We start from the raw sequence: 27732 nt of genomic DNA on the forward strand, positions 1-27732 counted from the left end.
GATGGGGGTGGAGCCAATTGAAGGGGAGGCTGCCCAAGGGCTTTGCACAAGTTTGAGGAACACCAGGGATAGAGGGGGGTGTCTAGCTGCATCTGATTCATGAGTGTGAAACCCACGAGAGCCTTTTTTTTTTTTTGAATGTAGGTATTTATTTATTGGTTGCTGCACATGTACTGTCTCTAGCTGCCTCGTGTGGAGGCTGGTCTCTAGTCGGGGTGCACAGGCGTCTCATTGCAGTGGCTTCTCTTGTGGACAGGGCTCAGGCTCTCGGCCTCAGTCGTTGTGGTACTCAGGCATAATTGCTCTGCAATGCATGTGATCTTCCCAGACCAGGAACTGAACCCATGTCCCAGGCAGATTCATAACCACTGGGCCACCAGGCAAGTCCCCAGGAGAGGTCTTAATGGCCAGCTGAGATCAATCAAGATTTCTTCCCCCAAGCAAGTCTCCTCTGGAAACTCCTGGAAAAGGCTCTTTCTCTTCCTCTGGATGTTGTGGTATGAGAGTGTGTGACCCAGACCTGCCGTAGCCGTTTCACTGCCACAGGGGTAGAGCTTGGAACCAGCAGACAAATTAGGCCCCCAGGAGGGAGAGCTGGGGGAGGGGGAAACCAGGCTCCAGGTGGAGCCCGTCCCCGCCGGAGCTTCAGTTCTCTGGCTCATTACACGAGAGGGAGCCTGACTGGGGCAACCGGGATGTTAGCCTGCACATCCCCCGAGCTGACAGTGAACCAGGCCTCTGTTTGATGTCTAGGCCCTTCAACAGGTTTTACTGAAGTGGGGTGGGCATCTCAGCCGCCATCACAACCTGTCCGTGTTCTTGGAGGGTTGGAACCCGGGCCTCAGAGTGTTGGAGCCTAACGTGGGCCTGATTCTGGGAAGTCTACCTTTTACTGTCTGTGCCAAGAAACCTACTTAGACATAGACACTCTGGGAAGTCTTTTGTCTGTGGTCACACACCAATGTCAAGATGTTCCAGGATCCAGGACGGCCTCCATAATCTTCACAACCAAAGTCAGGTCTTGCCATCGTTAGAAACCAACCTGGGAACAAGCAGAGCCAACAGGGCCCAAGCTACGGCGGGTCTGAACGGACATGGGCTCTCGCGTCGTTGCCCTAAAAGCTGTACATCTGTTTCAGATTGCACGTTGTGTGTCTGTGCTTTGATTCACAGCAACTTCCCATGTTATGGAATTGATTTGCACTGAACACCACTGTCAATAAAAAGAAATAAGTGTCTGAAAAAGAGAGACAGCCCGCCAGCAGATCCTGACCAACTGTTGTAACAATGGACTGTCTGTCCTGTGTAGCTTGAAGCTGCACAGAATTCAAGGGCCTCTCCTGGGGACCCTCATCACTGCAAAGCCAAGAAAACAGGCTTTGGTGGTGGGACCCACAGTACATGACCACAGGATTCCAGTCTCTAGGTTTGTGGTCTGAAGAGCATGGACTTTGGAGACAGACTTGAGTTCAAGCCCCAGTTCCACCACAAGGAAGTTACTTAACAATTGCAAACATGAATATAATCAAACCTACTTCTTGGGTATTGAGGATCAAATGGTTATAAGTATCATTTGAAGGTGCCCGGCAGGCTCCCTCTGGGATCTAGATTTTTGTAATGCCAGATAACAGCCACAGGGTTGAATCTCAGGCTGTCCACCATACCATCCAAGTGACCCCTATAGTAGCTCCCCACAAAGAGGAAACTCTCAAAAATGTCAATTTCTGCTCCTTTTCTCTATCATTTTACTGTTCAGTATAAGAATACCCAAAACATTCATAACTTCATTATGAGACATTCTAATTACTTTGGGGCTGAAGACTGAGATCTAATGTGTGAAATGTTAATACTGAATATACATTCTCATCTGTGTCCACTGACATTCTTTCAACTTGACTGACATATCAGTTAGGTCTGATTTAGGTGCACGGCTCAAGGACTTTTGACAAATGTATGCACATATGTGACCACCAGTCGAGGCATACGTGATTTGCACCAGAAAGTTTCCTCATGCCTCTTTGCAGTCAGTCCCTCCTAAGCCCTAACCCAGGAAACCACTGACCACATCTCCACCATCAGAAATCAGACGTGTCTTCTCTCAAATGTCCTATAGATGAAATCACACATCTGGTCTTTTGTGTCTGGTTTCTTTTTTTCACCATCATGTTTTTGGGATTCATCCCTGTTGTTGCATGTATTAGTAGGTTGTTCCTTTTACTGCTAAGAAATAATCCCCTGGGTCACAATTTGCTTACCTATTTACTTGGCTTCCCTGGTAACTCACTTGGTAAAGAACCCATCTGCAATGCAGGAGACCCTGGTTCGATTCCTGGGTCAGGAAGATCCGCTGGAGAAGGGATAGGCTACCCACTCCAGTATTTCTGGGCTTCCCTCGTGCTTCAGCTGGTAAAGAATCCACCTGCAATGGAGGAGATCTGGGTTTGATCCCTGGGTTGGAAAGATCATGCTGTACAGTTATAAACTTGGCTGTTGTATATGTGTGTGCCTTTGTGTGAAAATCTAAAGCATCACTGCCTAAGTATTCATCATGTAGGATATTGGTAGATATTAGGCTTATGTGATAGGTCTGTCCAAATGAGGTCCCTATCAGGAGGGCAGAAGTAAGACCTAAACACAAAGGCAGCATCAGTATCAATTCTTCACAGACTCAGAGAGTAAGCCCCCAAGTTAATATCATGAGAAGAAGAGCAAAAGATTAGTCCACAAAATCAAAGTAAATAAGCGAAATAAAGACTTTACTCAAAATGATGCACTTAATTTCAAATAAACAAAAGCAGAGATAATCAGATGGCTACCCACTCCAGTATTCCTGGGCTTCCCTCGTGGCTCAGCTGGTAAAGAATCCACCTGCAATGCAGGAGACCTGGGTTTGATCCGTGGGTAGTTGAGGGACATTTGTTTCCAGCTTTTTTGCTATTGTAAATAAAGCTGCTCTTTGTGTGCAAGTCTTTTAGTAACATTTCATTTCTCTTGGGCTTGTATCTAGCTGCAGAACTTGAGAGTTATGTGATAAGTATATGTTTAAATTTTTAAATGTTTCTAAAAAGCGTGCAACAGTGTGTGAGAGTTCCAGTTGCTTCACAGTCTTTGCTGACACTTGATACTCTTTTTAGCCATTCTAGCACCCCACTCCAGGACTCTTGCCTGGAAAATCCCATGGATGGAGGAGCCTGGTGGGCTGCAGTCCATGGGGTCGCTAAGAGTCTGACATGACTGAGCGACTTCACTTTCACTTTTCACTTTCATGCACTGGAGAAGGAAATGGCACCCCACTCCAGTGTTCTTGCCTGGAGAATCTCAGGGAGGGGGGAGCCTGATGGGCTGCTGTCTCTGGGGTCGCACAGAGTCGGACATGACTGAAGCGACTTAGCAGCAGCAGCAGCAGCAGTGGAAATGAAGTGGTAACATTGTGGTTTGTTACTAGCTTTTTAAAAAAGTTGGTGGGAAAATGCATACAACATAAACTTTTACCATCTTAACCATTTTAAGTATACAGTTCAGTGGCATTAAGTACAGTCACATTTTGTGTAACCCTTACTGCCATCCATCTCTAGAACTTTCATCTCATGCAACTGAAACTCTGCCCTCATTAAATCCTCCTCATTAATATCTCCTCATTCCCCCTCCCCCAGCCCTGGGCAACCAGCGGTGTACTTCCTGTCTTTGTGAACTTGGCTGGCACTCTAGTACCTCGTATAGTGGAACTGTACAGTGTCAGTCCTTTGGTGGCTGACTTGTTTCACTTAGCATAATGTCCTCAGGGTCTCTCTGTGTTGTAGCATGTGTCAGAACTGCCTTCCTTTCGATTCTTTTGGGTAAGTATCCAGAAGGGGGATTACAGGATCTTACGGTAGTTCGGGTTGTGTTTCTTTCTTTTTTTTTTTATTGAAGGATAATTGCGTTACAGAATCTTGTTGTTTTCTGTCAAACCTCAATCTGGATCAGCCATAGGTATACATATAGCCCCTCCCTTTTGAACCTCCCATCTCCCTCCCTATCCTACCCCTCTAGGCTGATACAGAGCTCCTTGTTTGAGTTACCTGAGCCACACAGCAAATTCCCGTTGGCTATCTACTTTACATATGGTAATGTAAGTTTCTATGTTACTCTTCCCACACATCTCACCCTCACCTCCCCAGTAGCTAGAACATGGAAGCAACCTAGATGTCCGTCGACAGATAAATGGATAAAGAAGTTGTGGTACATATACACAATGGAATATTCCTCGGCCATAAAAAGGAATGCATTTGAATCAGTTCTAATGAGGTGGATGAACATAGAACCTATATTACAGAGTAAAGTGAGTCAGAAAGAGAAAGATAAATATCGTATTCTAATGCATATATATGGAATCTAGAAAAATGGTACTGAAGAATTTATTTACAGGGCAGCAACGGAGAGACAGACACAGAGGGTAGTTCTATTTGAAACCTTTGCGGATTCACCCACTCCAGTGTTCTTGTCTGGAGAATCCCAGGGATGGGGGAGCCTGGTGGGCTGCCGTCTATGAGGTTGCACAGAGTCGGACACGACTGAGGCGACTTAGCAGCAGCAGCAGCAGCGGACTCACCACGCCATCTCCCATAGAGGCTGCACCACGTACGTTTCCACTGTCAGTGCAGAGTTCTCGTTTCTCTACTTGTTGTTGTTTTCTGTTTTCCTTTTTTTTTCTTCTTTTTTTTTAAAAACAGTCATCCTAATACCTGTGAGGTACGGCTCACCGTGATTTTGATTTACATTTTCTTAATGGTTAGTAATGTTGAGCGTTTCTTTCATGTGCTTATTGACCACTTCTATATCTTCTTTGAAGAAATATCTATTCAATTCCTTGGCCAGTTTTTAACATTGGGATGTTAGTTTTCTGTTGCTGTTGCCACAAATTTTTCAACTGTCCTTCTCTTAGTGATGTCATTTCATCTTATAGATGGGGAAACTTTAGTTCAGAGTGGCAAAGTGACCACCATGGTACTAGTCACAGGCATTGTTCTTATGTCATCAAAGATAAAAATGAGCGATCATTTGAAGATTGATTCAACATATACTGAAGGCAATAGAAGTGTGACACAGGCTGGGGATACAGGTTTACAAGTTCCTGGAGGGAGACAGATGAATAAGCAGGCAATGTTAGTACAATGTGATGAGCACCATGACCGGGGAAGAACATTCTGCTCTGACCACTTGGGAAATTGAAGAGTTTAGCAGAGCTGGAGGACTAAGCATAGGAATGGCTGGCAATGAGGCTGGAAACGGAGATTGGTCACAGTTCCTAGTTGTAAACAACAGAATCCTCTCAAGCTTGTTTAAGCAGAAAATAAATTTGTAAAAGAAAGTTAGAATATCCTCAAGAGGACCAGAGAATGGGGCTTGGAGGCCACAGAACTAGAAACAGTGCCCTAACCACCTCCAGGGGGCTTTCAGCAAAGATTCCACTGCCACTGCCCTGCCAATATAGTCACCGAAGCTCCCTGACTGTGGTGGTAGAGACACCCAGAGCCCACCAGTGCTGTCCCCCCAAGCCACTCGCCTCTGCTCTCATTCTGGTCTTCATATGATTCCCCGGAGTGCCGGCTTCCTCACACCGCTCACTGGTGAATGAAATCTTGCGTGGCTGTGTCTGATGGACAGAACCTGAGCTCCCCAGATACAAGTTGGGAAAATGAGTGTTTCTGGCTTCTGTCTTCGTTAGGCAGGACTCTAAAGGAGGGGAAACTCCCCAGTCATAGACAGGGTTTAAAAAGCAGTGGGCAGGTTCACACAAAACTTGTACAAGAACATTCACAGCAACTTTATTAGTAACAACCAATAACTGGAGAGAGTCCAGATGTCCTTCAGCAGGTGTTTAATGGTTAAACAAAGTCTGGTCGGTCTGGTCCATGGAGTATTCCTCAGCAGTGAGAGGAACGGGCTATTAATACACACAACAGCCGGGATGACTCTCCAGGGAATGACGCCGAAAGAAGCCAATCCCCGAGGGCTGCACGCTGGGTTACTCCATTGATACGACATTTTTTAATCTGTATTTATTTGGCTGTACCAGGTCTGAGTTGCAGCACTCAGGATTTTCAATCTTGGGCCCCCTGCTTTGGGAGAGTGGCATCTCAGCCACTAGACTGCCAGGGATGTCCTGATGTAACATTTTGAATGAGAAAATCTTAGAAAGCAGATTGGTGATTGCCAGGGGTCAGGTATGTGAAAAAGGCTCAGTGGGAGGGAGATGGGGGTGGTTATAATGATGGATAGGCTGTTCTGTATCTTGACTGTGGAGGTGAATACATGGACTCACGGACACAACTGAGTGACTTCACTCACTCACTCACCCCTCACCCACTCACACACCCATGAGTGCGAGGGGAACTGGGAACTCTGGGGAGATGGGCGTGTTGCATCCATGCTGGAATCCTGTTCCGTTACTGTGCTGTAGTTTCATAAATGTGTTGGCATTGGAAGGAACTGGGCAGAGGGTACATGGGGTCTCTGTGTATCATTTATTACCGCTACATGTAACTTACAATTATCACTATAAAAACATTAAGAAAAAAATTAGCAATGGGAAGCCAGAAAACACTAGGCATTTGGGAGTTTATTTTAAGAGCAGTGGGGAACTATTGAGGAATTTTAAGCAGCAGTGACATGTCTTCATTTAGAACCTATTTTCTATCCAATGGTAGGATAATGTTGTCCTGGTTTAAGTTACAACTCTGACAGTTTACTTTAAAGTAAAATTTAAAAGATCTTAAAAAAAAAAGAAAACAAAAAAAACCTGATATGGTTTCCCAGAGTCTCCAAGAAGGCAATTTTAGGCTCAATATGTGAACTGTGATTCCTCATCCAGAAAAAAAATGAGAATTAATTCTCTCATTCCTTCCACAAGCATTTCTTAAGCACGTCCTATGGGTCAGGCACTGAGCCAGGCCCTTCAGATTCTGTGATGAGTAAGACAGCCCTACCTTTTCACATTGCACTGTTAGACCCTGGGGGGGGGGGGGGGGAAACAATGGCTCAAATAAGAACTTATGTGAAAATTATGTAACCTGAAAGTTGGGGACAAAGGTCCAGAGCGGGTGCAGTGGCTTCACAGCATCACGTCCCAAACTCCTACTGTCTTTCCGCTCCACCATCCTTGGCAGGTCCTCCAGGAAGGACGAGGAGCTGAATCAGCAAGCGCCTCAGTTCCCCCGAGAATGCTCCCCCAACCCCAAGGCTGCATCCAGAAGCTTCTGTTCCCGTCTCACTGACCCCTCCCATCTCGAAGGGAGATGGGAATGAGGCACATCGAGAGAATGGATGTTGTTATTGTTGTTCAGTCACTCAGTTGTGTCCGACTCTGTGACCCCACGGACTGCAGCACACCAGGCTTCCTTGTCTTTCACCATCTCCCAGAGCTTGCTCAGACTCATGTCCAAGTCGGTGATGCCATCCAACCATCTCATCCTCTGTCATCCCCTTCTCCTCTTGCCGTCAATCTTTCCCAGCATCAGGGTCTTTTCTAATGAGTTGGCTCTTTGAATCAAGTGGCCCAACTATTGGAGCTTCAGCTTCAGCATCAGTCCTTCCAATGAATACTCAGGGTTGATTTCCTTTAGGATTGACTGGTTTGATCTTCTTGCAGTCCAAGGGACTCTCAAGAGTCTTCTCCAACATCAAAGTTCAAAAAGCATCTATACTTCAGCACTCAGTCTTCTTTATGGTCCAACTCTCACATCCATACATGACTACTAGAAAAACCATAGCTTTGACTATATGGACCATTGTTGGGAAAGTAATGTCTCTGCTTTTTAATATGCTGTCTTATGTTTGTTACAGTGTTTTTTTTTTTTTTTCAAACAGCAAGTGTCTTTTAATTTCATGGCTGCAGTTGCCATCTGCAGTTATTTTGGAGCCTCCCAAAATAAAGTCTCACTGTTTCCCCAACTATTTGCTAAGAAGTTATGGGGCTGGATGCCATGATCTTAGCATTTTGAACGTTGCGTTTTGAGCCAGTTTTTTCACTTTCCTCTTTCACCTTCATCAAGAGGCTCTTTAGTTCCTCTTCACTTTCTACCACAAGGATGGTGCCATCTGCATATCTGAGGTTATTGATATTTCTCCTAGCAATCTAGATTCCAGGTTGTGATTCATCCAGCCCAGCATTTCTCATGATGTACTCTGCATAAAAGTTAAGTAAGCAGGGTGACAATATACAGCCTTGATGTACTCCTTTCCCAATTTGGAACCAGTCCGTTGTTCCATGTCTGGTTCTAACTGTGGCTTCTTGACCTGCATACAGGTTTCTCAGGAGGCAAATAAGGTGATTTGGCATTCCCATCTCTTTCAGAATTTTCCAGTTTGTTGTGATCAACACAGTCAATGGCTTTAGCGTGGTCAATGAAGCAGAAGTTCTTCTGGAAGTCTCTTGCTTTTTCTATGATCCATTGGCAATTTGATCTCTGGTTCCTTTGCCTTTTGTAAATCCAGCTTGAACATCTGAAGTTCTCGATTCACTTACTGTTGAAGCCTCACTTGGAGAATTTTCAACATTACTTTGCTAGCATGTGAGATGAGTACAATTGTGTGGTAGTTTGAATATTCTTTAGCATTGCCCTTCTTTGGGATTAGAAAGAAAACTGACCTTTTCCAGTCCTGTGGCCACTGCTGAGTTTTCCAAATTTGCTGGCATATAGAGTGCAGCACTTTAACAGCATCTTTTAGGATTTGAAATAGCTCAGCTGGAATTCCATCACCTGTGCTAACTTTGTCCGTAGTGATGCTTCCTAAGGCCCACTTGACTTTGGACTCCAGGATGTCTGGCTCTAGGTGAGTGATCACACCACTGTGGTTATCTGGGTCATGAAGATCTTTTTTGTACAGTTTTTCTGTGTGTTCTTGCCACCTCTTCTTAATATCTTCTGTTTCTGTTAGCCCCATACTGTTTCTGTCCTTTATTGTGCCTGTCTTTACATGAAATGTTCCCTTGATATCTCTAATTTTCTTGAAGAGATCTCTAGTCTTTCCTATTCTGTTGTTTTCCTCTATTTCTTTGCATTGTTCCCTCAGGAAGTCTTTCTATCTCTCCTTGCTGTTCTCTGGAACTCTGTGTTCAGATGGGTATATCTTTTCTTTTCTCCTTTGCCTTTTGCTTCTCTTCTTTTCTCAGCTATTTGTAAGGCCTACTCAGACAACTGTATTTAGTGACAAGTAACTAGTGTCATCCGCCCATGTGTGTGACGGACATATGACACATGGCCTGCAGAGCTGCAAATCCAGCCTTGAGGCAATTAGGGAAGACTTCACAGAGAAGGAGGTCTTTTTTTTTTTTTCCCCCCAAAAATATTTATATGTTTATTTGGCTGTGTGAGGACCTTTAGCTGCGGGACCTTCAATCTTTGGTACAACATCAGGATCCTTAGTTGAGGCTTGAGGGACTTTTAGTTTCGGTATATGAACTCTTAGTTGTGGCATATGGAATCGAGTTCCCTGATCAGGGATTGACCCTGGACCCCTGCACTGGGAGCAGAAGTCTTAGCCACTGGATCACTAGGGATGTCCCAGAAAGAGACCTTTTGAAGACATGCTCGTAGAGGGACCTGCATTGCAGGCACCAAGCCTGGGAAAAGCACCTGTCGTGTGTAAGACAGAAAGGAAAAGCTAGTGATGTTGGAGCATAAGAGTGTTTTAGGAGGGTTGGGAGAAAAGGCTAGAAAAATGGGCTGAGACCAGAACAGGAAAAGCCTTGAATGTCACGCTAAGAAGTCTGGACTTGGTCCTCTAAAGCAGTAGTTATCATCTGGGGGTCTTGTTAAAACACGGACTGCTGGGCCCCACCATCAGACTTCCTGGCTGAGTCTGTCGGGGTTGGGGCCTGAGAATTTGAGTTTCTTCCTGCTGATGAGGGGACCCCATAAGGAGAAACACAGGTGTCAGGAATAGGACAGAAGTTTTCAAGCAGGGGAATCGTACGATCAGTTTTCTTTAGAAGGCTCTTCAGTGGAACTAACCCAGGGACCGAGTGACTTCCTGTGGTGTCAGTCCCTCAGATACAGCAGCTCCCTGGGTCAGGAAGATGCCCTGGAGAAGGAGATGGCAACCCACTCCAGTAGTCTTGCCTGGGAAATCCCACGGACAGAGGAGCCTGGCAGGCTACAGTTCATGGGGTCGCAAAAGAGTCAGACATGACTTAGTGCCCAAATCACCACCACCACCATATTTGAGTGACAGGAGAACAAAGACATTGTAAGTCAACTCTGAGAGTCCAGGGGGATTTTCATTCATCAGTGGGGGTCCACAGATGACTTAAGACTAGGCCAGGATTCTGGGTTAGAGTCAACAGAAACGTCTCTAGTTAATATAAGCAGAAACAGAGTTTATCGGGTGGATCTTTGTGGCCAAAGAAGAGATCGGAGGCTAGAAATTCAGAGTCAGAATGTGGTCAGGAGCTTGGGAGGGGAAGAAACCCTGGCTGTCCTGGCACTGCACTCACCACTTCAGCACAGGTGCTCATCCCAGGACTCTTGACACAGCTGCCACCACCAGCCTTCACATCACTCTCCCAAGAGTGAAGTTCCTAGGCAGGAACATTGCGCGTTCCCCCACCTCCTGGCTGCCAGGGAGGGGTCATATGGCTCCTTTTGGCTTCTGTAGACCCAGCCAATGGAGAAAAAAAAAAACGAAAAAAGTGAAAGTCACTCAGTCGTGTCCTACTCTTTGTGACCCCAAGGATTCTCCAAGCCAGAATACTGGAGTGGGTAGCTTTTCCCTTCTCCAGGGGATCTTCCCAACCCAGGGATCGAACCCAGGTCTCCCGCATTGCAGGTGGACTCTTTACCAGCTGAGCCACCAGGGAAGCCCAAGAATTCTGTAGTGGGTAGCCTATCCCTTCTCCAGTGGATCTTCCCAACCCAGGAATCGAACCGGGGACTCCTGCATTGCAGGTGGATTCTCTTCAATGCCAATGGAGAATCTCCCCCAAATAGGATCCACCTCTAGACGCTGGGGAGCCAAAACCTAGTGCAGTATACATACTTCCCCACAGACCAGAGGACATGGGCCCAGTTCTAGGATGTCCACATTAAATAGGACAATCTCAGGGGCATCAGCTAGAAAGCCCTGCCCACATGTTTGCAGTTACTGCCAGCAGGGTCCGTCCGGCGAGGTCCCACTGTGATCAAGAGCAGAGATAAAACACCCAGCCTCCACCATGGCTATTTCCGTTTCATGGCCTCACTGCAGTGGGCAGATCAGGAGGGAACCATGCACGGTAATTGAACAGAGAAACCGTGTCTTTCTGGGGGAAAAAAAAATTTTTTTTTTTCATTTAAACCAGTTTTTTCTGATGTTTATAGAAACAAGCCAATAAAAGGTCTCTGGCTCAGATTTTGGAGTTGAAATTCAGAAAACTTCGTCTTTATCATGGAAGCACTTTTCTGTTCCAGTCCTCCTGGGCTGATCACACAACTGGTTTTGCTGGGAGCAGGAGCTCTGGGCAGTGTTTGTCTGGGTCCCTGGTGGTGCTGGCTTCAAACGCTCCCCCGCAGCGCTTCACATGTGGCTGCAATTAGCTGTGCGGCAGAGCCACTGCAGGAGGAGAAACTGTAGGTCCTGTGTTTCGCAGCAGGAAGCTGTGACCCTTTCTCATTTTGGTTGCGAATCCTCCACTTTGAAGGTGTTTCATTTGGGGAACTGCACAGGAAGTCCTTGATTGTATGTTACTCTCTTGGCAAAGATTTCTGCTCCCGGAAATAGGAGTGTTTTTGTCCTTCCTTCTCCAGTTACATGAAGGGGTTGTGGGGCGGGCGGTGGGGAACCTGTGTTTTGGCTACTGCTTGACCTGCCCCGCCCCCCCACCACCCACCTCTCTGACCCCGTCTCCACTAGTCTTCCCGTCCTACCCCACCCTGGCCACACTGGCCTCCTGGCTGGGGTTGGAACGCACCAGGCACTCTTCCGCCTCTGGGTCTTTGTACTCTTGGTCTTTCCTCGGCACATCCTCCCCTCGTTGTTGTTCAGTCCCTCGGTCACATCCGACTCTCTGCAACCCCTTGTGGACTGCAGCACGCCAGGCCTCCCTGTCCATCACCAACTCCGAGAGCTTGCTCAAACTCACGTCCATCGAGTCGGTGATGCCATCCAACCATCTCATCCTCTGTTACCCCTTCTCCTCCTGTCCTCAATCTTTCCCAGCATCAGGGTCTTTGCCAGTGAGGCGGCTCTTTGCATCAGGTGGCCAAAGGATTGGAGCTTCAGCTTCAGCCGCTTCAGCATCAGTAGGGACACAGGATTTGCTCCTCGACTTGCTTCCAGTTTCGGATGGTGTATTTCTTACTGTGGAAGCCTTCCTGCTTCTGGTAAGTCCAGCCCTCACCTTCCCTGGTATTTTCCTCTCGCCCTGCCCTGTTCCTCTCCAGTGTACCCGACACACTACGTTTACTTCTTTGTTTGTTACGTATCTTCCACGAGAATCTGTCTTCATGAGGCAGAGAGTACGTCTTCTTCCTTGCTAATCGCTAGTGGTCAGTGCATAGTAGACACACAATAAATTGTTGGATGAGTGGGTGCAGGAAATAGTAAAAGCTATCATTTCACAAGTAGCAGAATTATAAACATCATCTCTAAGGGGAGTGAATTGATGCTGATGCAGTTAGTGCAGTGAGGGGCCCGCGCCAGGATCAGAAGCCACTGGGTAAAGGGGAAACAGAGCATTTAAATCTTTACCTTTGACTCCTCCTCTGCAGTTCCAGCTCACATACCCAGCAGCCTTTCCGACAGTCCCTTTTGGATGTCTTAGCTCACACTACATACATCCCAAGTGGAATTCTTGATTCCTCCTGCTGCTGGTATAAATCTGCTCCTTCCAGAACGTCCCAGTTCAATTAATGACCACCCTTCAGCTTGCTCAGGGCAAAAACCAAGGCATCACTTTGGGTACCTGGCTTCCCTCTAGCCCCTACACGCAACCCACCAGAACATGACGGAAATGCCCAGTTGGCCACAAAGCTGTGTCCCCTTCTCCAGATGGGGAGTGGCTGCACATACCAGGACATTTCCTAGCACCCATCATTCGGGTGAGGCCATGTGGCTCTCACTATGGAATATAAGCAGAGTGATTCAAGCCGTAGCCATGCCCCTGAGTCCTTCTCTCTGCCTCTTGTCTCCATCTGTCCGCCGGAGGAGGAGCATCCTGAAAGGATTCTGGGGCCCCAGGGGTTGGCAGAGTCTCAGGGTGAGGATCCTGGGTCCCCGAGTCACCACCTGGAAGAGAAGCCACTTGCTCTCCTAGAACCGCTCACCGTTCAGACCTCACGTGAAAAACCGCCAAGTTTTCGGGCTCGTTTGATTTAGTAGCTGGCATTACCTTACCTAGTGCATCTGTCTCCAAACCATATCTCAGATCTGCCCACCTGTCTTCATCAATCTCTTATTTTATTCATAACCTCCATCCTCTCTCATCAGAAAGATTGCAGACCTGTCCTAACTTAGCCCCTCGCTTCCGTCCCTGCCTGCTACAGACTGTGCTCCCCTCCCCCGATACATATGTTGAGACTGCTCCCCAGTGTGAGGGCATTTAGAGCAGGGGCCTTCTGGAGGTGATTAGGTCCTGAGAGGGAGCCTTCATTAATAGGGTTAGTGCTCATATGTGAGACCCTAGGGAGCTCCCTGCCCTTTCTTCCATGTAAGGGTACAGCAAAAAGAGGCCCATCTAAGAAATAAGAAGTCAACGTTGTTCATTGTCGTTCAGTTGCTCAGTCATGTCTGACTCTTTGTGAACCCATGCACTGCAACATGCCAGGCTTCTCTATGCTTCACTATCTCCCAGAGTTTGCTCAGACTCATGTCCATTGAGTCGGTGATACCATCCAACCATCTCATCCTCTGTTACCTGCTTCTCCTCCTGCCCTCAGTCTTTCCCAGCATCACGGTCTTTTCCAAAGAGTCAGTTCTTCACATCAGGTGGCCAAAGGATTGGAGCTTCAGCTTCAGCATCAGTCCTTCTATTGAATATTCAGGGTTGATTTCCTTGAGGATAGACTGGTTTGATCTCCTTGCTGTCCAAGGGACTCTCAAGAGTCTTCTCCAACACCACAATTCAAAGCATCAATTCTTCAGCCTTCTTTATGGTCCAACTCTCACATCCATACATGACTACTGGAAAAACCATAGCTTTGACTATACGAACCTTTGTCAGCAAAGCCAGGCTTTGCAGACACCAAATATGCCAGTGCCTTGACCGAGGACTTCCCAGCCTCCAGCACTGTGAGATATCAGTGTTTGTCATTTAAACCACCCAGCCTGGAAGGACTAAGACCTCCCCTCCCTATAGTTTACTCTCCACACAGACATCAGAGAGACCTTTTAAGAACCCAAATGATGTCACCTCGGTCAAATAGCTTCCCTTTGCATATGAGATAAAGTATGAACTCCTTGGGAGAAGGCAATGGCACCCCACTCCAGTACTCTTGCCTGGCAAATCCCATGGACGGAGGAGCCTGGTAGGCTGCAGTCCATGGGGTCGCTAGGAGTCGGACACGACTGAGTGACTTCACTTTCACTTTTCACTTTGATGCATTGGAGAAGGAAATGGCAACCCACCCCAGTGTTCTTGCCTGGAGAATCCCAGGGACGAGGGAGCCTGGTGGGCTGCCGTCTGTGGGGTTGCACAGAGTTGGACATGACTGAAGTGACTTAGCAGTAGCTTAGCAGTATGAACTCCTTACCATAACCTGTCCACTTCCCCAGCTTCATCTCAAACCTGTCTTCTCCCCCATTATGGTCCAGCCAGCCAGGCCTTCACTCAGTTATTCAAATAAGGCACACTTGCTCCTACCCCAGAGCCTCTGCACTTGATATTCCTTCTGCTTGGAAGTGTTCCACCCAGATTGTGGCATGACTGGCTTCTTCAGGTCTTAACTCAAATGTCACCTCCTCAGGGAAGTCCACCCTGATCACACCATCAGATTGATGCCATTCTGCTGCCACAGCAGGTCATTCTCTATCTCATTCCCTGTTTTATTGTCTTCATTGACCTCATCACTATTTTAAATGATCTCTTTTGGGTTAACTTATATGACTCAGCTCGAGTTTCCTGGCTAACTGTCCTCTCCCACCTCCCCCCGCAGCACGTCCCCATTAGAGTTTAAGCCCCATGGGAGCCAGACCTTGTCTGTGTTATTGGTAGTCGAATCTTCAGTATCTTGAACAGTAAATGGCAAACAGAAGGTGCTCTAGACAGAAGCAAGGGAAGAAAGGAGGGAAGGTGGAGAGATGGAGGGGAGACAGGAAGATTTGCCCTGATCGGATCAAGGCTCCTCACAGCACAACCCCAGATCCACACAAAGCTGCTGGCGAGGAGGTGGGCTGGGGAGGTACGGGCCTGGCAGCCTTTCCGAAGCAGGCTCAAAGGGTCAGAAATGACACCGCCTACCAACCCGGTCATCACCTTCCTGTTCCTGGGATGCTCTCTCCCGCTTTGGAAGGAAAAAAAAATACCCTTGCCCTTTTTTTTTTTCTCTCTGCACATAAACCTGATTTATTTTGGACCCAAACCCATTTCCCCTGCTTCCAATAAGTACTGGGAAGGTTATAGTGCCTCCTCGTCTGTATAATTTAGAAGGATATGAAATTGTAACTATAGTATAAAGAAGATGCACTTTGTCCAAGATGACTAGTTATTTCTACGAGTCAAAGTCTTCAGAAATAGTTTTGTATGTTGTAGTGCCCTAAACACTAAAACAGTCAGCCTCCTGGGCGTTCCAGGGCTGCATGCAGTGGGGGCACATTGGGCTTTGAAACAGGACCCACTGTTATTGATTATGGGACTGTCCCAATGTATACAGATACTTAAAAAAAAGAACCAAAAAAACCAATACGAATTCATCAGCCCAAGCAAGTCTGACTCGGATTTCTAAAGCTGTCCTAAGTAGTCAACTGTAGGGGCTTCCCTGGTGGCTCAGTTCAGTAAATAACTTGTCTGCCAACCCAGGTTCCATTCCCTGGGTTGGGAAGATCCGCTGGTGAAGAAAATGGCAACCGACTCCAGTATTCTTGCCTGGGAAATCCCATGGACAGAGGAGCCCAGTCGGCCACAGTGCATGGGGTCGCAAAAAGTACGACGTGACTCAGAACTAAACAAGAACAACAAGAAAGTAATCAACTTGAAGGGTTGATCAGATGAATGATGAAGTGGAAAAATACAGCCATTAAAGAAATTTAGTGTTTTTAAAAGTACTTTATAACTTTCAAAATCCTGACTTTTTTTTTTTTTTCAGTTAGGGCTTTTTCTTTTTTGCTACTTTTACTGAGATGTAATTGACATAGGGCACTAAGTCTCAGGTGTATAGCAGAATGACTTGATTTACATATACTGTGAAATGATTACCACACTGAATGGGGTTAACATCCATCATCTCGAATAGATTTTTCAAAAAGGAAAAAAGTGTGGGTTTCTTTTGACTCACGACGAGAACTCTTGGGATTGACTCCCTTGACGACTCTCAAGTATACCACACAGCCGTGTGAATTATGCTGATCATGCTGCATGCATTGTGTTGCTAGTACTCACATGTCTCGTAACGGGAAGTGTGTACCTTTTGACCACCTTCATGCAGGCCCCCCGTCTCCTTCCCCCCACCACGTCTGCTAACCACACATCTGATCTCTTTTTTATGAGCTTGGTTTCTTTCTTTCTTTTTAAAGAAGATTCCCCATATAAGGGATTCCATACCACATCTGTCTTTGTATCTGTCTGTCCGTGTACGTCTTATAAGAGCCTTCTAAGTAGGACTGCTCCCTGATATATAGGTGAGAAAATGAAAGGGTGAGCAGGGTCCATGTTTGTGTTCAATATCACGCAGCTAGAAAACAGTAGAACCAAGGTTTGAACTCTGGTCTGTCTGATGCCTCAGTCTCAGCAATTCTCGAGTGCCAAGGGATTCTCTATCCTCTGACAATGTTGAAACTGATGTTAAGACCCTAGTAAATTCCACCCTCAGAAGAAAAACCCAGGCTTCTTTTTGGTGAAGCTTCTCAACTCAAATGATTCTCCATCTGAGAGGCAGGTAGTTAACTGTGGCCAAGCTCTGGCTGGCCTCAAATCCAGCATCTGCAACATTCTTTTCTATGGAAAATAGCTCTTATTATCTCTGGCCCCAGCCCGCCAAAGTCTGTCTTGAAGCAAGACAGCAAGAATTGATTGCCAAGCAGAATTGTTCTTAGAGTATTGGAAGGAAAATTCGCCATGTGAGGACAAATCCAATCTCTGGATCAGTGTTAAACCTCACTCAGCGATCAAGGTCTGAGCAATTGTTCTGGCCATAAAGCTGGTCTTGCTTAAGGGGATCCATGTTCTGAAAAAAAATGACACGCAGAAGAAAGCTCACCACTGACTCCTTGACAGGTTTCGCAGGGTACCTCCCCTGACCCTGGAACATGACTCTCCCTCGAATCCCACATGGGGCTCGGGGCTCAGGTTCCTACCACTCACAATGGCCCGGCCACTGGACTCCACCCAGGTGCATGGGGGGTAAAATCCCTGCTGGGTCATGGCGAAGGTGAGGCTCACTTCTGAGGGGCTCTGAGAAGGGACAGAAGAAAGGGGACTGAGTGCTGATTTTGTGGCCGGCACTGTTAGGGACCTTCACATGCATCTGCCTAGAAAATGTGCACCTGTTTTCACCATTCATAGCTCTGTTAGTTCCCGTGTTCCGATCCTAAGACCATAGCTCTGAAATCCGGGCAAGCAGCTCTGGGTCTGAGTTCTGACTGCCCGCTCCAGAATGATGGTGCAACGAGAGCCGTGTGTTCACTACTGTGGCCCCAGTGCCTCCAGCCCTGCCTCCTCACACACAAGAGGGTCTCAGTACTTGTCTGTTAAGTTGAATTACCCCTGCGCCGCTTACTTAGCCTCTTTAAGGCTTCTGTCTCCTCATCAGTAAAGGTAGGAAAAATAAAACCTAGATCATAGGGTTTTCAGTTATACTTTACATTGTGAGATTGCTGTAGATGCATGTACGGTTGTAAGAAATAACATGTAGAGACTCCAGGATTCCTCTCCCCAGGTGGAAGCGCTTTGCAAAGAGACAGCACAATGTCACAACCAGGATGTCGACACTGATCAACCCATTGATCCTATAGGATTTCCCTTCTAGGATTTTTACATGGATTAAGTGCAGCTCTGTAGGCTTCCTGTTTAGCAGAGCATGTGCTTCCCGTAACCATTTGGTGCAGATTTTAACTCAGCAGGCCTCAGTGAGCCTGAGAATCTGTGTTACCAGTCACCTCCCAGGGGGAGTCTGCTGTGGTGACTGGCTAAGCATGTAGACTCCAGAGTCCAGACTGTTGCTGTTTAGTTACTCAGTTGTGTCCAAATCTTTGCGACCCCATGGACTGTAGCCTGCTAGGCTCCTCTGTCCATGGGATTCTCCAGGCAAGAATCCTGGAGTGGGGTGCCATTTCCTCCTCCAGGGGATCTTCCCCACCCAAGGATCAAACCAGTGTCTCCTGTGTCTTCTGCATCAGCAGGTGGGTTCTATACCATTAGTGCCACCTGGGAAGCTCACAGTACTAACTGGGGAGCCCTAAAAAGTCAAAAGGAAAAAATGGCAAGGCAGAGACCTTACTCTCACCTAACTGAACTCCTGAGGGCCTTCCCAGTGTTATTTGAGTTCTATCAGTCTTGCTGCCAGCATCCCAGTCTTGATGGGGTGGCTGTGTGCTCCACCCTGCACCTCTGCCTCTTCCCACTCTCAGTTCTCATCACTGGACCAGGCATGACTTCATGAACCCTCGTGGACACACATCTTCAAGGGAGATCCAATTGCGGCCATTTTTGTGGATTGGTAGGAAGACAGGAATCAGGTTCTTTGAGCAATTTGACCTATAAAAGTATGAAAGAAGCCAGTTACGGGGGCCGGGGGGCAGAAGCCAAAAGGGGTAGTAGGGACAGGAATAAGGGAACCGACGTGAAAAGGAGGTTCCTTGATGAGGAGGTCGATAAGGAAGAAGCAAACAGGGAGGAGGCACAGAGAAACAGAGAGGGAGTCTAGGGAATGACTCTGTGGCCCTTGGAGGAGGCAGAATCGTGGTTCCTAGAGCAACCTTCTCCTGCACTTTCTTTTCCTTTTAATTTGTTAACCTGGAAAATTTCAAATCTATGTAAGGGAGAGCAACATAACAACCCTCCTACCCCGCCCCCCGTACCCACTGCTCGGCTTCAACCATCATCGACTCAGGGCCCATCTTGTCTCTTCTCTGTCTCTCCTCACTCACCTTCTTGATTATTTACTTTTAATAAACTTCTGGTGCATTTATAAAATCTTTGCTGTGAAACACATTCTTATCAGAGATCCATGCACAGCCGAACTTATTTTTTTTTTTAGTTACTTAAGTAGTTTTTTGTTTTTGTTTCAAGAAATTTGCCTAGTTTTTCTCTTTTAACTCCTTATATATATTTTTTTATTGTGGTAAAATATGCAAGACATAAATTTGCCATTTTAACCATTTTAAGTGCAGTGGCATCTATGTTGCTGTGCAACTGTCACTTAGTTATTTTTTTTAAGTAGTTAATTTTAATAGTGAACCCGTGAACTCACCAACCAAAAACTAAGACTTTGACAATGACTTGTATCTAACCCGTGGTTCCCTCCCACCATCCACCCCTCGCAGGGCTCCTCCCCTGGTAACCGTCATTCTGAATCTTCTCATCATCCTCCCCTCACTTCTGTCTTACATAGTTTTATTGCAGGTGAAGGCACGGCTGTAATTATTCTTCATGCTATGTGTAACATTACAAGTAGGATGTTATGCAGTGTGTAATCTTTGGGAACTTGCCTTTTTCACCGACTACTGTCAGGATTCGTTTCTATCGCTGCAGGCCACTGTAAGTCACCGGTCGAGGCTGCCGTCTATGTTCCCATGTGTGGATAGTCCGCGTGTGGCACTTCACACCTCCAGTGCACTTCCTTCTCCCTGCCTGACAGCACCTTGAGTGTGTCGCTCATCGGCATGACCAAGACATTCAGACTGAAACCGCCCTGCTGAGACGTGGCCAGGGCAGTTGCCCGAACGCTGATGTAAGGCAGGCTGTGAGATTAATCCTTGGGAAGGTCGAAGACCGGTCACCTCCATGAGAAAAGGCCTTCTGTCCCCATGCTTTATCTGCAGAGTAAGGCTCCCTCCAAGCAGTGATGGAAATTAAAGAGGCAGCTTTAGGACCTCCACACTGACCCAAAACAGAAATCATTTAGCAGCACACAACTGGCAGAGTTGTCATACAGACCAAATGAGATAATGATATGTGGGGACACTTTGTAAGCCCCAGAGCTGTTTTACACATGTGCAGTTGCATGGTGACTGTTGTCATGACTCATGTGCCTTATCTGGACAAATCATTGCCCTCTTCCTCCACGACTGCGGTACCCCAGCAAGACTAGATTTAAGGAAGAGAGCCGGGGAGAGATGTGAATGTTCATTGAATCTTCTGCCTGCTCTTTAGTCCATGCAACAGCTCTTCAAGTTAAGAATTGTGTCTTTTACAGATGAGAAAATGGCTTGACGACATGCCCAGAGTTCTAGAACTAATAGAGGTGGGGTTTGGGTTCAAATCCAGGTCTCTTCAAATCCAGAGTGCCTTCTTCACTGTCACACTTCCCCAGATCTGCTCCAGCAGTCCTCACCCTTCCTAATCTGACAGGATGAAAACCTCCTCTTTATGATCTTTCTCAAGATCTTATGTCTTCCTAGTCTGAGACTACTGGTGAACTAAAATGGAGTCTTAAAGAAAAAAAAAAAAAAAATCTTCGAGAAGACCAGGAGCCTTCCCAAGCTTTAATCTGTGCATTTACATCTGGAAACCAGGAAAACAGGCACAGCTATGCTTGGGTCAGACTGTCACCTGGGTCATCCTATGTCCATTAGCCCTGTGTGGACAGGAGGAGATGCATTTCACAGAGTGGATGCAAGACCCTGACTCTGGTTCAGGCAGCGCTTCCACACTGTTTAGGTCCCTGGTGGCTCAGTGGATTAAGAATCTGCCTGCAATACAGGAGACACAGGAGACATGGGTTCGATCCCTTGGTTAGGAAGATCCCCTGGAGAAGGAAATAGCAACCCACTCCAGTGTTCTTGCCTGAAAAATTCCATGGACAGAGGAGCTGGGTGGGCTACAGTCCAAAGGGTCGCAAAGAGCCCCACAGGACTGAGCGCATAAACACCGGGGCAATCTCACTGTAACATGGGACTATTAATACCTGTCCTGCCTCCCCAACGGGGGCTAAGATCAAGTGAGATATTAGGCTGGGGCCTGATATAACTGGATGAGGTAAGAGATGGAAAAACAGTTTGAAACCTGCAAAGCATTTCCCTCCAGTGTTAATGTAAGCTGGCATTTGTTTTTGTTATCATTCCCTCTCAGCGGAGCCCTCTTCCCAGGGCAAGCTCTATAGTAGGAGCTCCCCATAATGACTGAGGTTTGAGAACAGCCAGAAGGCACGGGCACCACGAAGCCATTTAAAGCAAACCAGAGGAAGTCCAGTCCCTGACTATTTATTTTATGAAGTTAGCGGCTGGATACGTTAAGCAAATGTTTTCTTCATTGTGGCAGTCCGTGAAAACAATGGGGCAAGGGCGGCCCGGGTTGGGGGAGGTACCCCGGGGAGGCTCAGGCCTCCACCCCTCCTACCCCCAACCCCGAAGTCTCCGGAGAATGACAGGAAAAAATTAAAGACAGGGCTTTTCTTTTCGCGGTCACATGTCTGCGCTGCTGCTGTAATCAGAACCTGCACCAATTGGAAACGTTTCACCTCCTCCTCCTCCACGCCCCTCCCTCGGCACGTTTCGGAGCCGACCCGGTGGAGGACTCCGGGGAGTTTGCCAAACACAGCAAACACTGGGGCGTGAGCGGCCGGAGGGGGCTCGGCCTCGGATCCCTCTGCCTTCCTCCTCGGTTCCCTCCCTTCCACACTGTTTTCATTTTCTAGGACTTCCTCCTCCGGGCGCGGGAGGGGGAGGAAAGACGCTGCCGTGCGCCCGGGGTGTGTGTGTGTGTGTGTGTGTGTGAGTGTGCGGTGTAACATGCTGTAATGGGAGGGAGCCGAGCGGCGTCTGAGAGCCCTGGACTGCAGCGGCCGTTCTGATCACCGGAGCACCTGAGCACACGCCTCCCCGAGCAAGGGCGACCTGTCCCTTCAGGTACGCGCGGCGGCCGGCCCGTCCGGGCTGAGCGGCTGGGTGTGTGTGTGTGTGTGTGTGTGTGTGCGCGGGTAACGAGCCGGCGAGGCAGCGCCCCAGGTCGGCGGCCGGTAGAGCGCGGAGCCCGGGAGGCGCCGGCGTGCGCGGCGCTCGGGCGGCTGTGCCGGCTTGGACGCCGACCCCCGGGCTCCCTTGCGCGCGGGCAGCTAGGCGAGCCGGTGGGCGCGAGAGGCGGGGGCGCGCGCGGGTCTGGAGCCGAGGGCGGCGGAGGTGCCTCAGGTCCTGCTCGAGTCCGCGGGCACTCGGCCGGCTGCATGGCGGTCGTGCGCCTGGGAAGTAAAGGGGCGGCGGGTACGGAGTCGGCCTCCAGTGTGGTCGTCGTGGTCACGACTGCGGTGTCCACCAGGTGGGAGACCTTACTGTGTGCGTGTGTGTGGGGGTGCTGGCCCGCAGTGGCGGGCACCTGGGCGCGCACGGGAGGGTCTTCTGCGTTCCCGCTCCCTGGGCCTTTGGAGTCCGGTGTGTGTCAGAGGCTGGTACCCAGCGCGCGCTGCGCGCCGGCTCCACGCACTCCCCGGGGTCGCGCGCCGCCCCGGCCCCCGGCGGACGTTGGCCGCCCGAGCGCGTGGGCACCCGCCGGGGAGGCGCAAGCTGCCTCCGGGCGCGCGGCGGAGGGGGGAGGGGAGAGGAGCCTCTCCGGGGCGCGCCAGGCCCCGCCCCCGCCTCCCGGACGGCTCACCTGGGCCGGCGCCCCACCTGCCAGGGGCTGGGGGCGGGCTCGGGGGCGTGGCCTTGGCGGGCCCCTTGGAGCCCGGCAGAGCCCGGGCGAGGGCGGGCGGCGCCTCATTCCAGGGATTCCTCGCGCTCCCGCGCTCGCGTCCGCCGCCGAGCCGGCTCTAGGCGCGCGCCGCCCGCGTGTGCGTTTGGGTGTGCGGAGCGGCCGGGGTCAGTGCGGAGCGCGGGCGCGAAGGCGCCTGCGCGTGGGCGCACCCCCGGAGTGCGCCCCGGGGTCGCGCCCCTGCCTCTGCCCCCAGCGGGGCCCGGCCGGCCCGAGGTGGGCGCGCAGGGAGCCGCCCGGCGGTGAGTGCGGGAGAACCGGGCCGGGTGAGGGTTGGCTTGCGGGGAAATCAGGGATGGGCTGACTCGGAGCGGGACGGGGGCGTCCTCCTGGAAGGACGAGGCGGCTTGTTCTTGCGGGGCACTTCGAGGCTCCCGGAGGGAGAGCTCTAGCGTCTGGAGTGGAAGGTGTCTTGGGAGTCGGCGGCGAGGCGGCGGCCAGCGCCCTACAGCCCCATGGTCGTGGCCGGCGGCTAAGGACGGTTGTGGGGCGGGATCGCAGAGCTGGGCAGCCGGGACCGGCTCTTCCTCTCTGTATACTTCCTGCCCCCTCCCCAAAACAAGACGGCACACTCTTGCTGCAGCGAATGCAGGCCTCGCCGCAAAGCAAAGGTCTTTTCGTTTTTTGTTTTGCGGAAAGTCTCCTTTTATTCATCACTCGGAGACCTTTAAATATCTTAGGTTAGGATGACAGTACTTGCTGGGGCTATTAGTCTTTACGCGCGCTAACGGCAACTGTTCGTTTGTTTAAACCAGGTGATTTTTTCCCCCCAATCAGTTTCACTTTGATCATTGGTGCTGTGGGTTTGCTAGTTGTATTTCCTTCTCTGCGGTTAATAAGAACCAGGAGCCTGGGGGGCGGGGGCGGAGGCGGGTCTTCTAGTTTCTACCAGCAGCTGGTTGCCCCCGTATTCGAAAGGTACTATCTCCTGTAGTTTGACTTTTTTCAAACTCGAGCCTACTTTGATGAAAACGAAGGCTCGCATCTGTTTCCTCTGAACATTCAAAGACAAAGGCAACAAGTGTTACTTCTATTAGTATTGGAAGGTCAGTTTTGCGTTCCATTTTAGCATACCAAAAACTTTAACTCTTTCTCTGGCGTCAGAGTCCACAGACTTGTAATGTTCATTGTTTCCTGCTTGGAGCTGATGAAGTCTGCGCATGAGCCTGCGGGGAGTAGCGTGGGTCGTTTAAAGAGCGCTGAGGGGTCAGCGTCTCAAGGCTGTCCTGGGATGGGGCGTGTTCTTGGAACAAGTTATCTATCGTCTGTCTCTCAATCTCAGTGCTCTCATTTAAATAATGGGTTAGGAAATACTTAGAAGTTTGTTGTCTGTACTCTGGACAATTGTGTGTGTGTGTGTGTGTTGTGTTGTGTTTCCTGTTGCATCTGGCTGAAAAGTCGTCTCCCTCCTAGTAGAAATGATGTAACCCCCTCAATTTGTTCTTTGACTTTGGCAGTGGTTTAATCCCAGGCTGATTTCCCTGGCCACTGTTTTCTCACACTTCTGGGCCGCCAGCCTTTGCTTTCCATTTGGAAGAGAATGCAAACTAATTTTTATGTTGACCAAAACACAATACAATTAAGATAATTCTGCTATAAATAACCATGAACTGCATTCCAAAACTGTGAATGTTGTAGTAAAAACAACTCCCCCGGGCGTACTTCTGGAGACTTGAGTTCAAGTCTTATCCTTGTCACCTACTCAGTTTTGTGACCAGAAAAATTTCCTGCTAGTTAACAGTTTGCGCTTCATTTTCCTCTGTAAGAGCGTGATAAAATCTGTTCTGATATATCAGTTTCAGGAATTACAGGGAATAGTGTGCTTTGAAAAATATTTTGTGTTATGCTATTTATAAAAGTCTTTGAAGACTTCAAAGAGCTTCATAAACAGCGTTGTTGCAACTTCTCCCTGCTGATTTAGAACTACCACTCTACCTTGTAAAGATTTTAACCTCTCTTACAAAACCCTATCTTTGGAATGAACCCTTTCCCTTTCTAATGGTCTGTTTGGTAAGAGTTCCATAGTGGGAAATGCCTTTTCACTCCTTAGGGAGCCGGCCTTGTCATCATCTTCTGGTGGTTGCCAAACCAATCCTAAGGAAGATTGTACTTTGTGTTTGTTCCAAGTGTCTCTCCTCCGTAATTTTGCCGTGCTACTTTCAGTTTGCCTTAATTAAATCGTAAGTAAAATACTCATAATAAAAGCTGCTTTCCAGACTTGAGTACGACTTAAAAATGAGTTGCCATAAGTTTAGGAGGTAGAAGTCAAATACACTGGGAAAATGCTAATGTAACTAAAATCATGACACTGTGTGGCAGTGTTAACATACCAATTTGCCTGTTCCTTGATTGTGTTAGATAAGCTGTTGCAGCTATAAGAACCTGGTGAAAGAGTTTGTTTTGTGTGTGGTTTTTTTTTTTTTTTTGGTGGGGGGGTGGGGGTTAAGTTTCTGCCAGGTATGTTGACTGAGGCACGTTTGTGATTCTTTTAGGGAGCCTCTCTGAAGTCTCTCTGTGTGAGCTTAAGAGAAAAGGGGATACGACTGATCAGTCTCTAGCCATTTAGGATCTGTCCACATTAAAACAGATAAAAACCCAACAACTTAGAAATCAAACTGCCAAATGTTAATAATATAAACTGGCATGGTAGGGAAGGAAGGCGTGTTTGCAGGTGGTGCTGAAATCAGAAAAATCAGTGTTTGCAGGTGTCTGAGGCCTGATAACTGGATACAGTTGATCCTCATTATTCATGGATTTCTGTATTTGTGAATTTGTCTCCTCAGTAAAATTGATTTGCAGCCCCAAATCAGTACTTGAGGCAGTTTCATCCTAGGCACAGGGGTTCAGCATTCACTAACTTAAGAGTTCTCAGAGGCTTTACAGAACATGTCGATGGCAGATGATGAGAACTGACCATATTTAATGATGCAGATAAGGAAAGGCCTTTCTAGTGATGCAACGTGTTATGGGTCAGAAGACTTTTCTAGGCTGCTGATAGGTGGGGAGTGGAAATTTTGGTGCAGTGGGGAGCTCGACCTGGGTATTGTGGGAAGTTTGCCAACTTGGGCTGTAATGTAGGTCACGTCACTCATTCCTGGGGGTGACAGATCCCTAAGAGGACCTGTTAGTACTTCTGAATAGGAGATTCTCAGTATCCTAGGCAAACAAGTGACAAGAACAAGCATGTCCAGAGTAAACTGAAAATGCCTATGAGGTGCTGTGGAAGGCCGAGGTGTCCAAAATAGGTTCACAGTGGCCTAAATATGAGAAAAGAAAAGCTAATCCCTGGTTTTATTTGACAGCCATGTTGAAAATCGTGGTAATTGGTAGTTTACTCAAAAAGTCCAGATTTGAAATTTCATTTTCCCTCCTTAGACACGGTGGTGTTAGTGTGGGCCCCCCTATACAGGCATCTTCCAGTGGGTATTTTGTGGAGCTGGGTGAACCTCAGCCAGCAGTAAGAATTTTGCACTGGCATTGAGCAGCTTCACCCAAAGGGTGTGAAATACACGATAACCTGCGTTTGGTTTCGCAGCTGTAAGTCATATAGGTGGCCCTCAACAGGCGCATGGTCGCCTTCATACTGTCCATGTGTTTGCACAGCTGACACTGATGCCAAACTGGTATTATAGTAGCTGAGGATTTTAGTTATTGTTGGGCAGTTTGTCACCAGAATCATCAAAGTGACGAAATATCACACGCACCCCCGGGGCGGGGGAGGGGCATTGCTGAGGATGCCCGTAGACTCAAGCCCGTAGACCACTTTAGTATCAGAAAAGCTAAGATGGTTGAGTTGAGTGCTCATGCAAAGATTTCCATCCAGAGTGGTACCTGTGATTCAGCCCAGCTGACTGTGTTGATGACGTGATGGGAGGTACGGATGATCAGGAGACAGAACTGAGTTGATGGCAGGCACCTGATCCTGGTTCCTGATACCTGAGATGTCCCACATGGGGAGAAAGAAATTGGAGGCCGCCCAGCCTATGGATCTGCCCTATTGAGCTTTCACGGGGTGGGGGAGGGGGACATGTTAAAGCCTTACAGGAGGTATACACACCTGTACTAACTTAGTTTTCTAGAACAAGGGGAGCAGCACCAACAGAGCGGTTTCTCATCCTGGGGCTTATCCCCTGAAAGAAGCCAGAAGTGAAGTGAAGTCGCTCAGTCGTGTCTGACTCTTTGTGATCCCATGGACTGTAGTCTACCAGGCTTCTCTGTCCATGGGATTTTCCAGGCAAGAGTACTGGAGTGGGTTGCCATTTCCTTCTCCAGGGGATCGGCCTGACCCAGGGATCAAACCCATGTCCCCTGCATTGCACGCAGACGCTTTACCCTCTGAGCCACCAGGGAAGCCCAAAAGAAGCCATACTAGGGGCCTTAAACAAATATGTTTTTAATTCCCTGGAAATAAGCATAGAACTCCTAGAAGTATTGTTTATATTTCAGACATTCAACCGTCAAATGAATTTTCAGAAAACATTCTGTGTAGAAGTAAGGAGTTGGATACAAGGGGAAGTGAGGCAAGTCCTTCTCACATTGTATATGTATACATTTCAGGAAGACAGGTCCGTAACTCAGGCCCAGGACACGTCCTGATAAGAGAAGCTGGACAAGCAGAGGATCCATCTATTTATACTCTGTCTTTGGAAGTATGACCATTGAGAGAGTATTATGAATAAAGACTGGCTTTCTGTTTGGGAATGTGGCATACAATTTAA

At 48.2% G+C, this 27732-nt stretch overlaps 1 protein-coding gene across 4 annotated transcripts in view; it reads left to right on the forward strand.

The window, feature by feature from the left end:
* Window positions 1–21840: 21840 nt before the first annotated feature.
* The window catches only part of VGLL4 (vestigial like family member 4), a 156597-nt gene continuing 150705 nt past the window's right edge, over window positions 21841–27732 (forward strand). The window contains exon 1 of one of the 4 annotated variants that reach the window (XM_027523164.1): window positions 21841–22176. Coding sequence is in view for 2 of the 4 variants with exons in the window: in XM_027523162.1 (XP_027378963.1) it covers window positions 22491–22582 (92 nt within the window). In the remaining 2 variants the exon portion in view is untranslated. Of the gene's footprint in view, window positions 22177–22480; window positions 22583–23167; window positions 23257–27732 lie in introns of those variants that run through there. The other 3 variants (XM_027523162.1, XM_027523168.1, XM_027523165.1) reach the window with 3 other exon arrangements.

The sequence above is a fragment of the Bos indicus x Bos taurus genome, chromosome 22 (genome assembly GCF_003369695.1).
Source record: "Bos indicus x Bos taurus breed Angus x Brahman F1 hybrid chromosome 22, Bos_hybrid_MaternalHap_v2.0, whole genome shotgun sequence".
Taxonomy (NCBI): domain Eukaryota; kingdom Metazoa; phylum Chordata; class Mammalia; order Artiodactyla; family Bovidae; genus Bos; species Bos indicus x Bos taurus.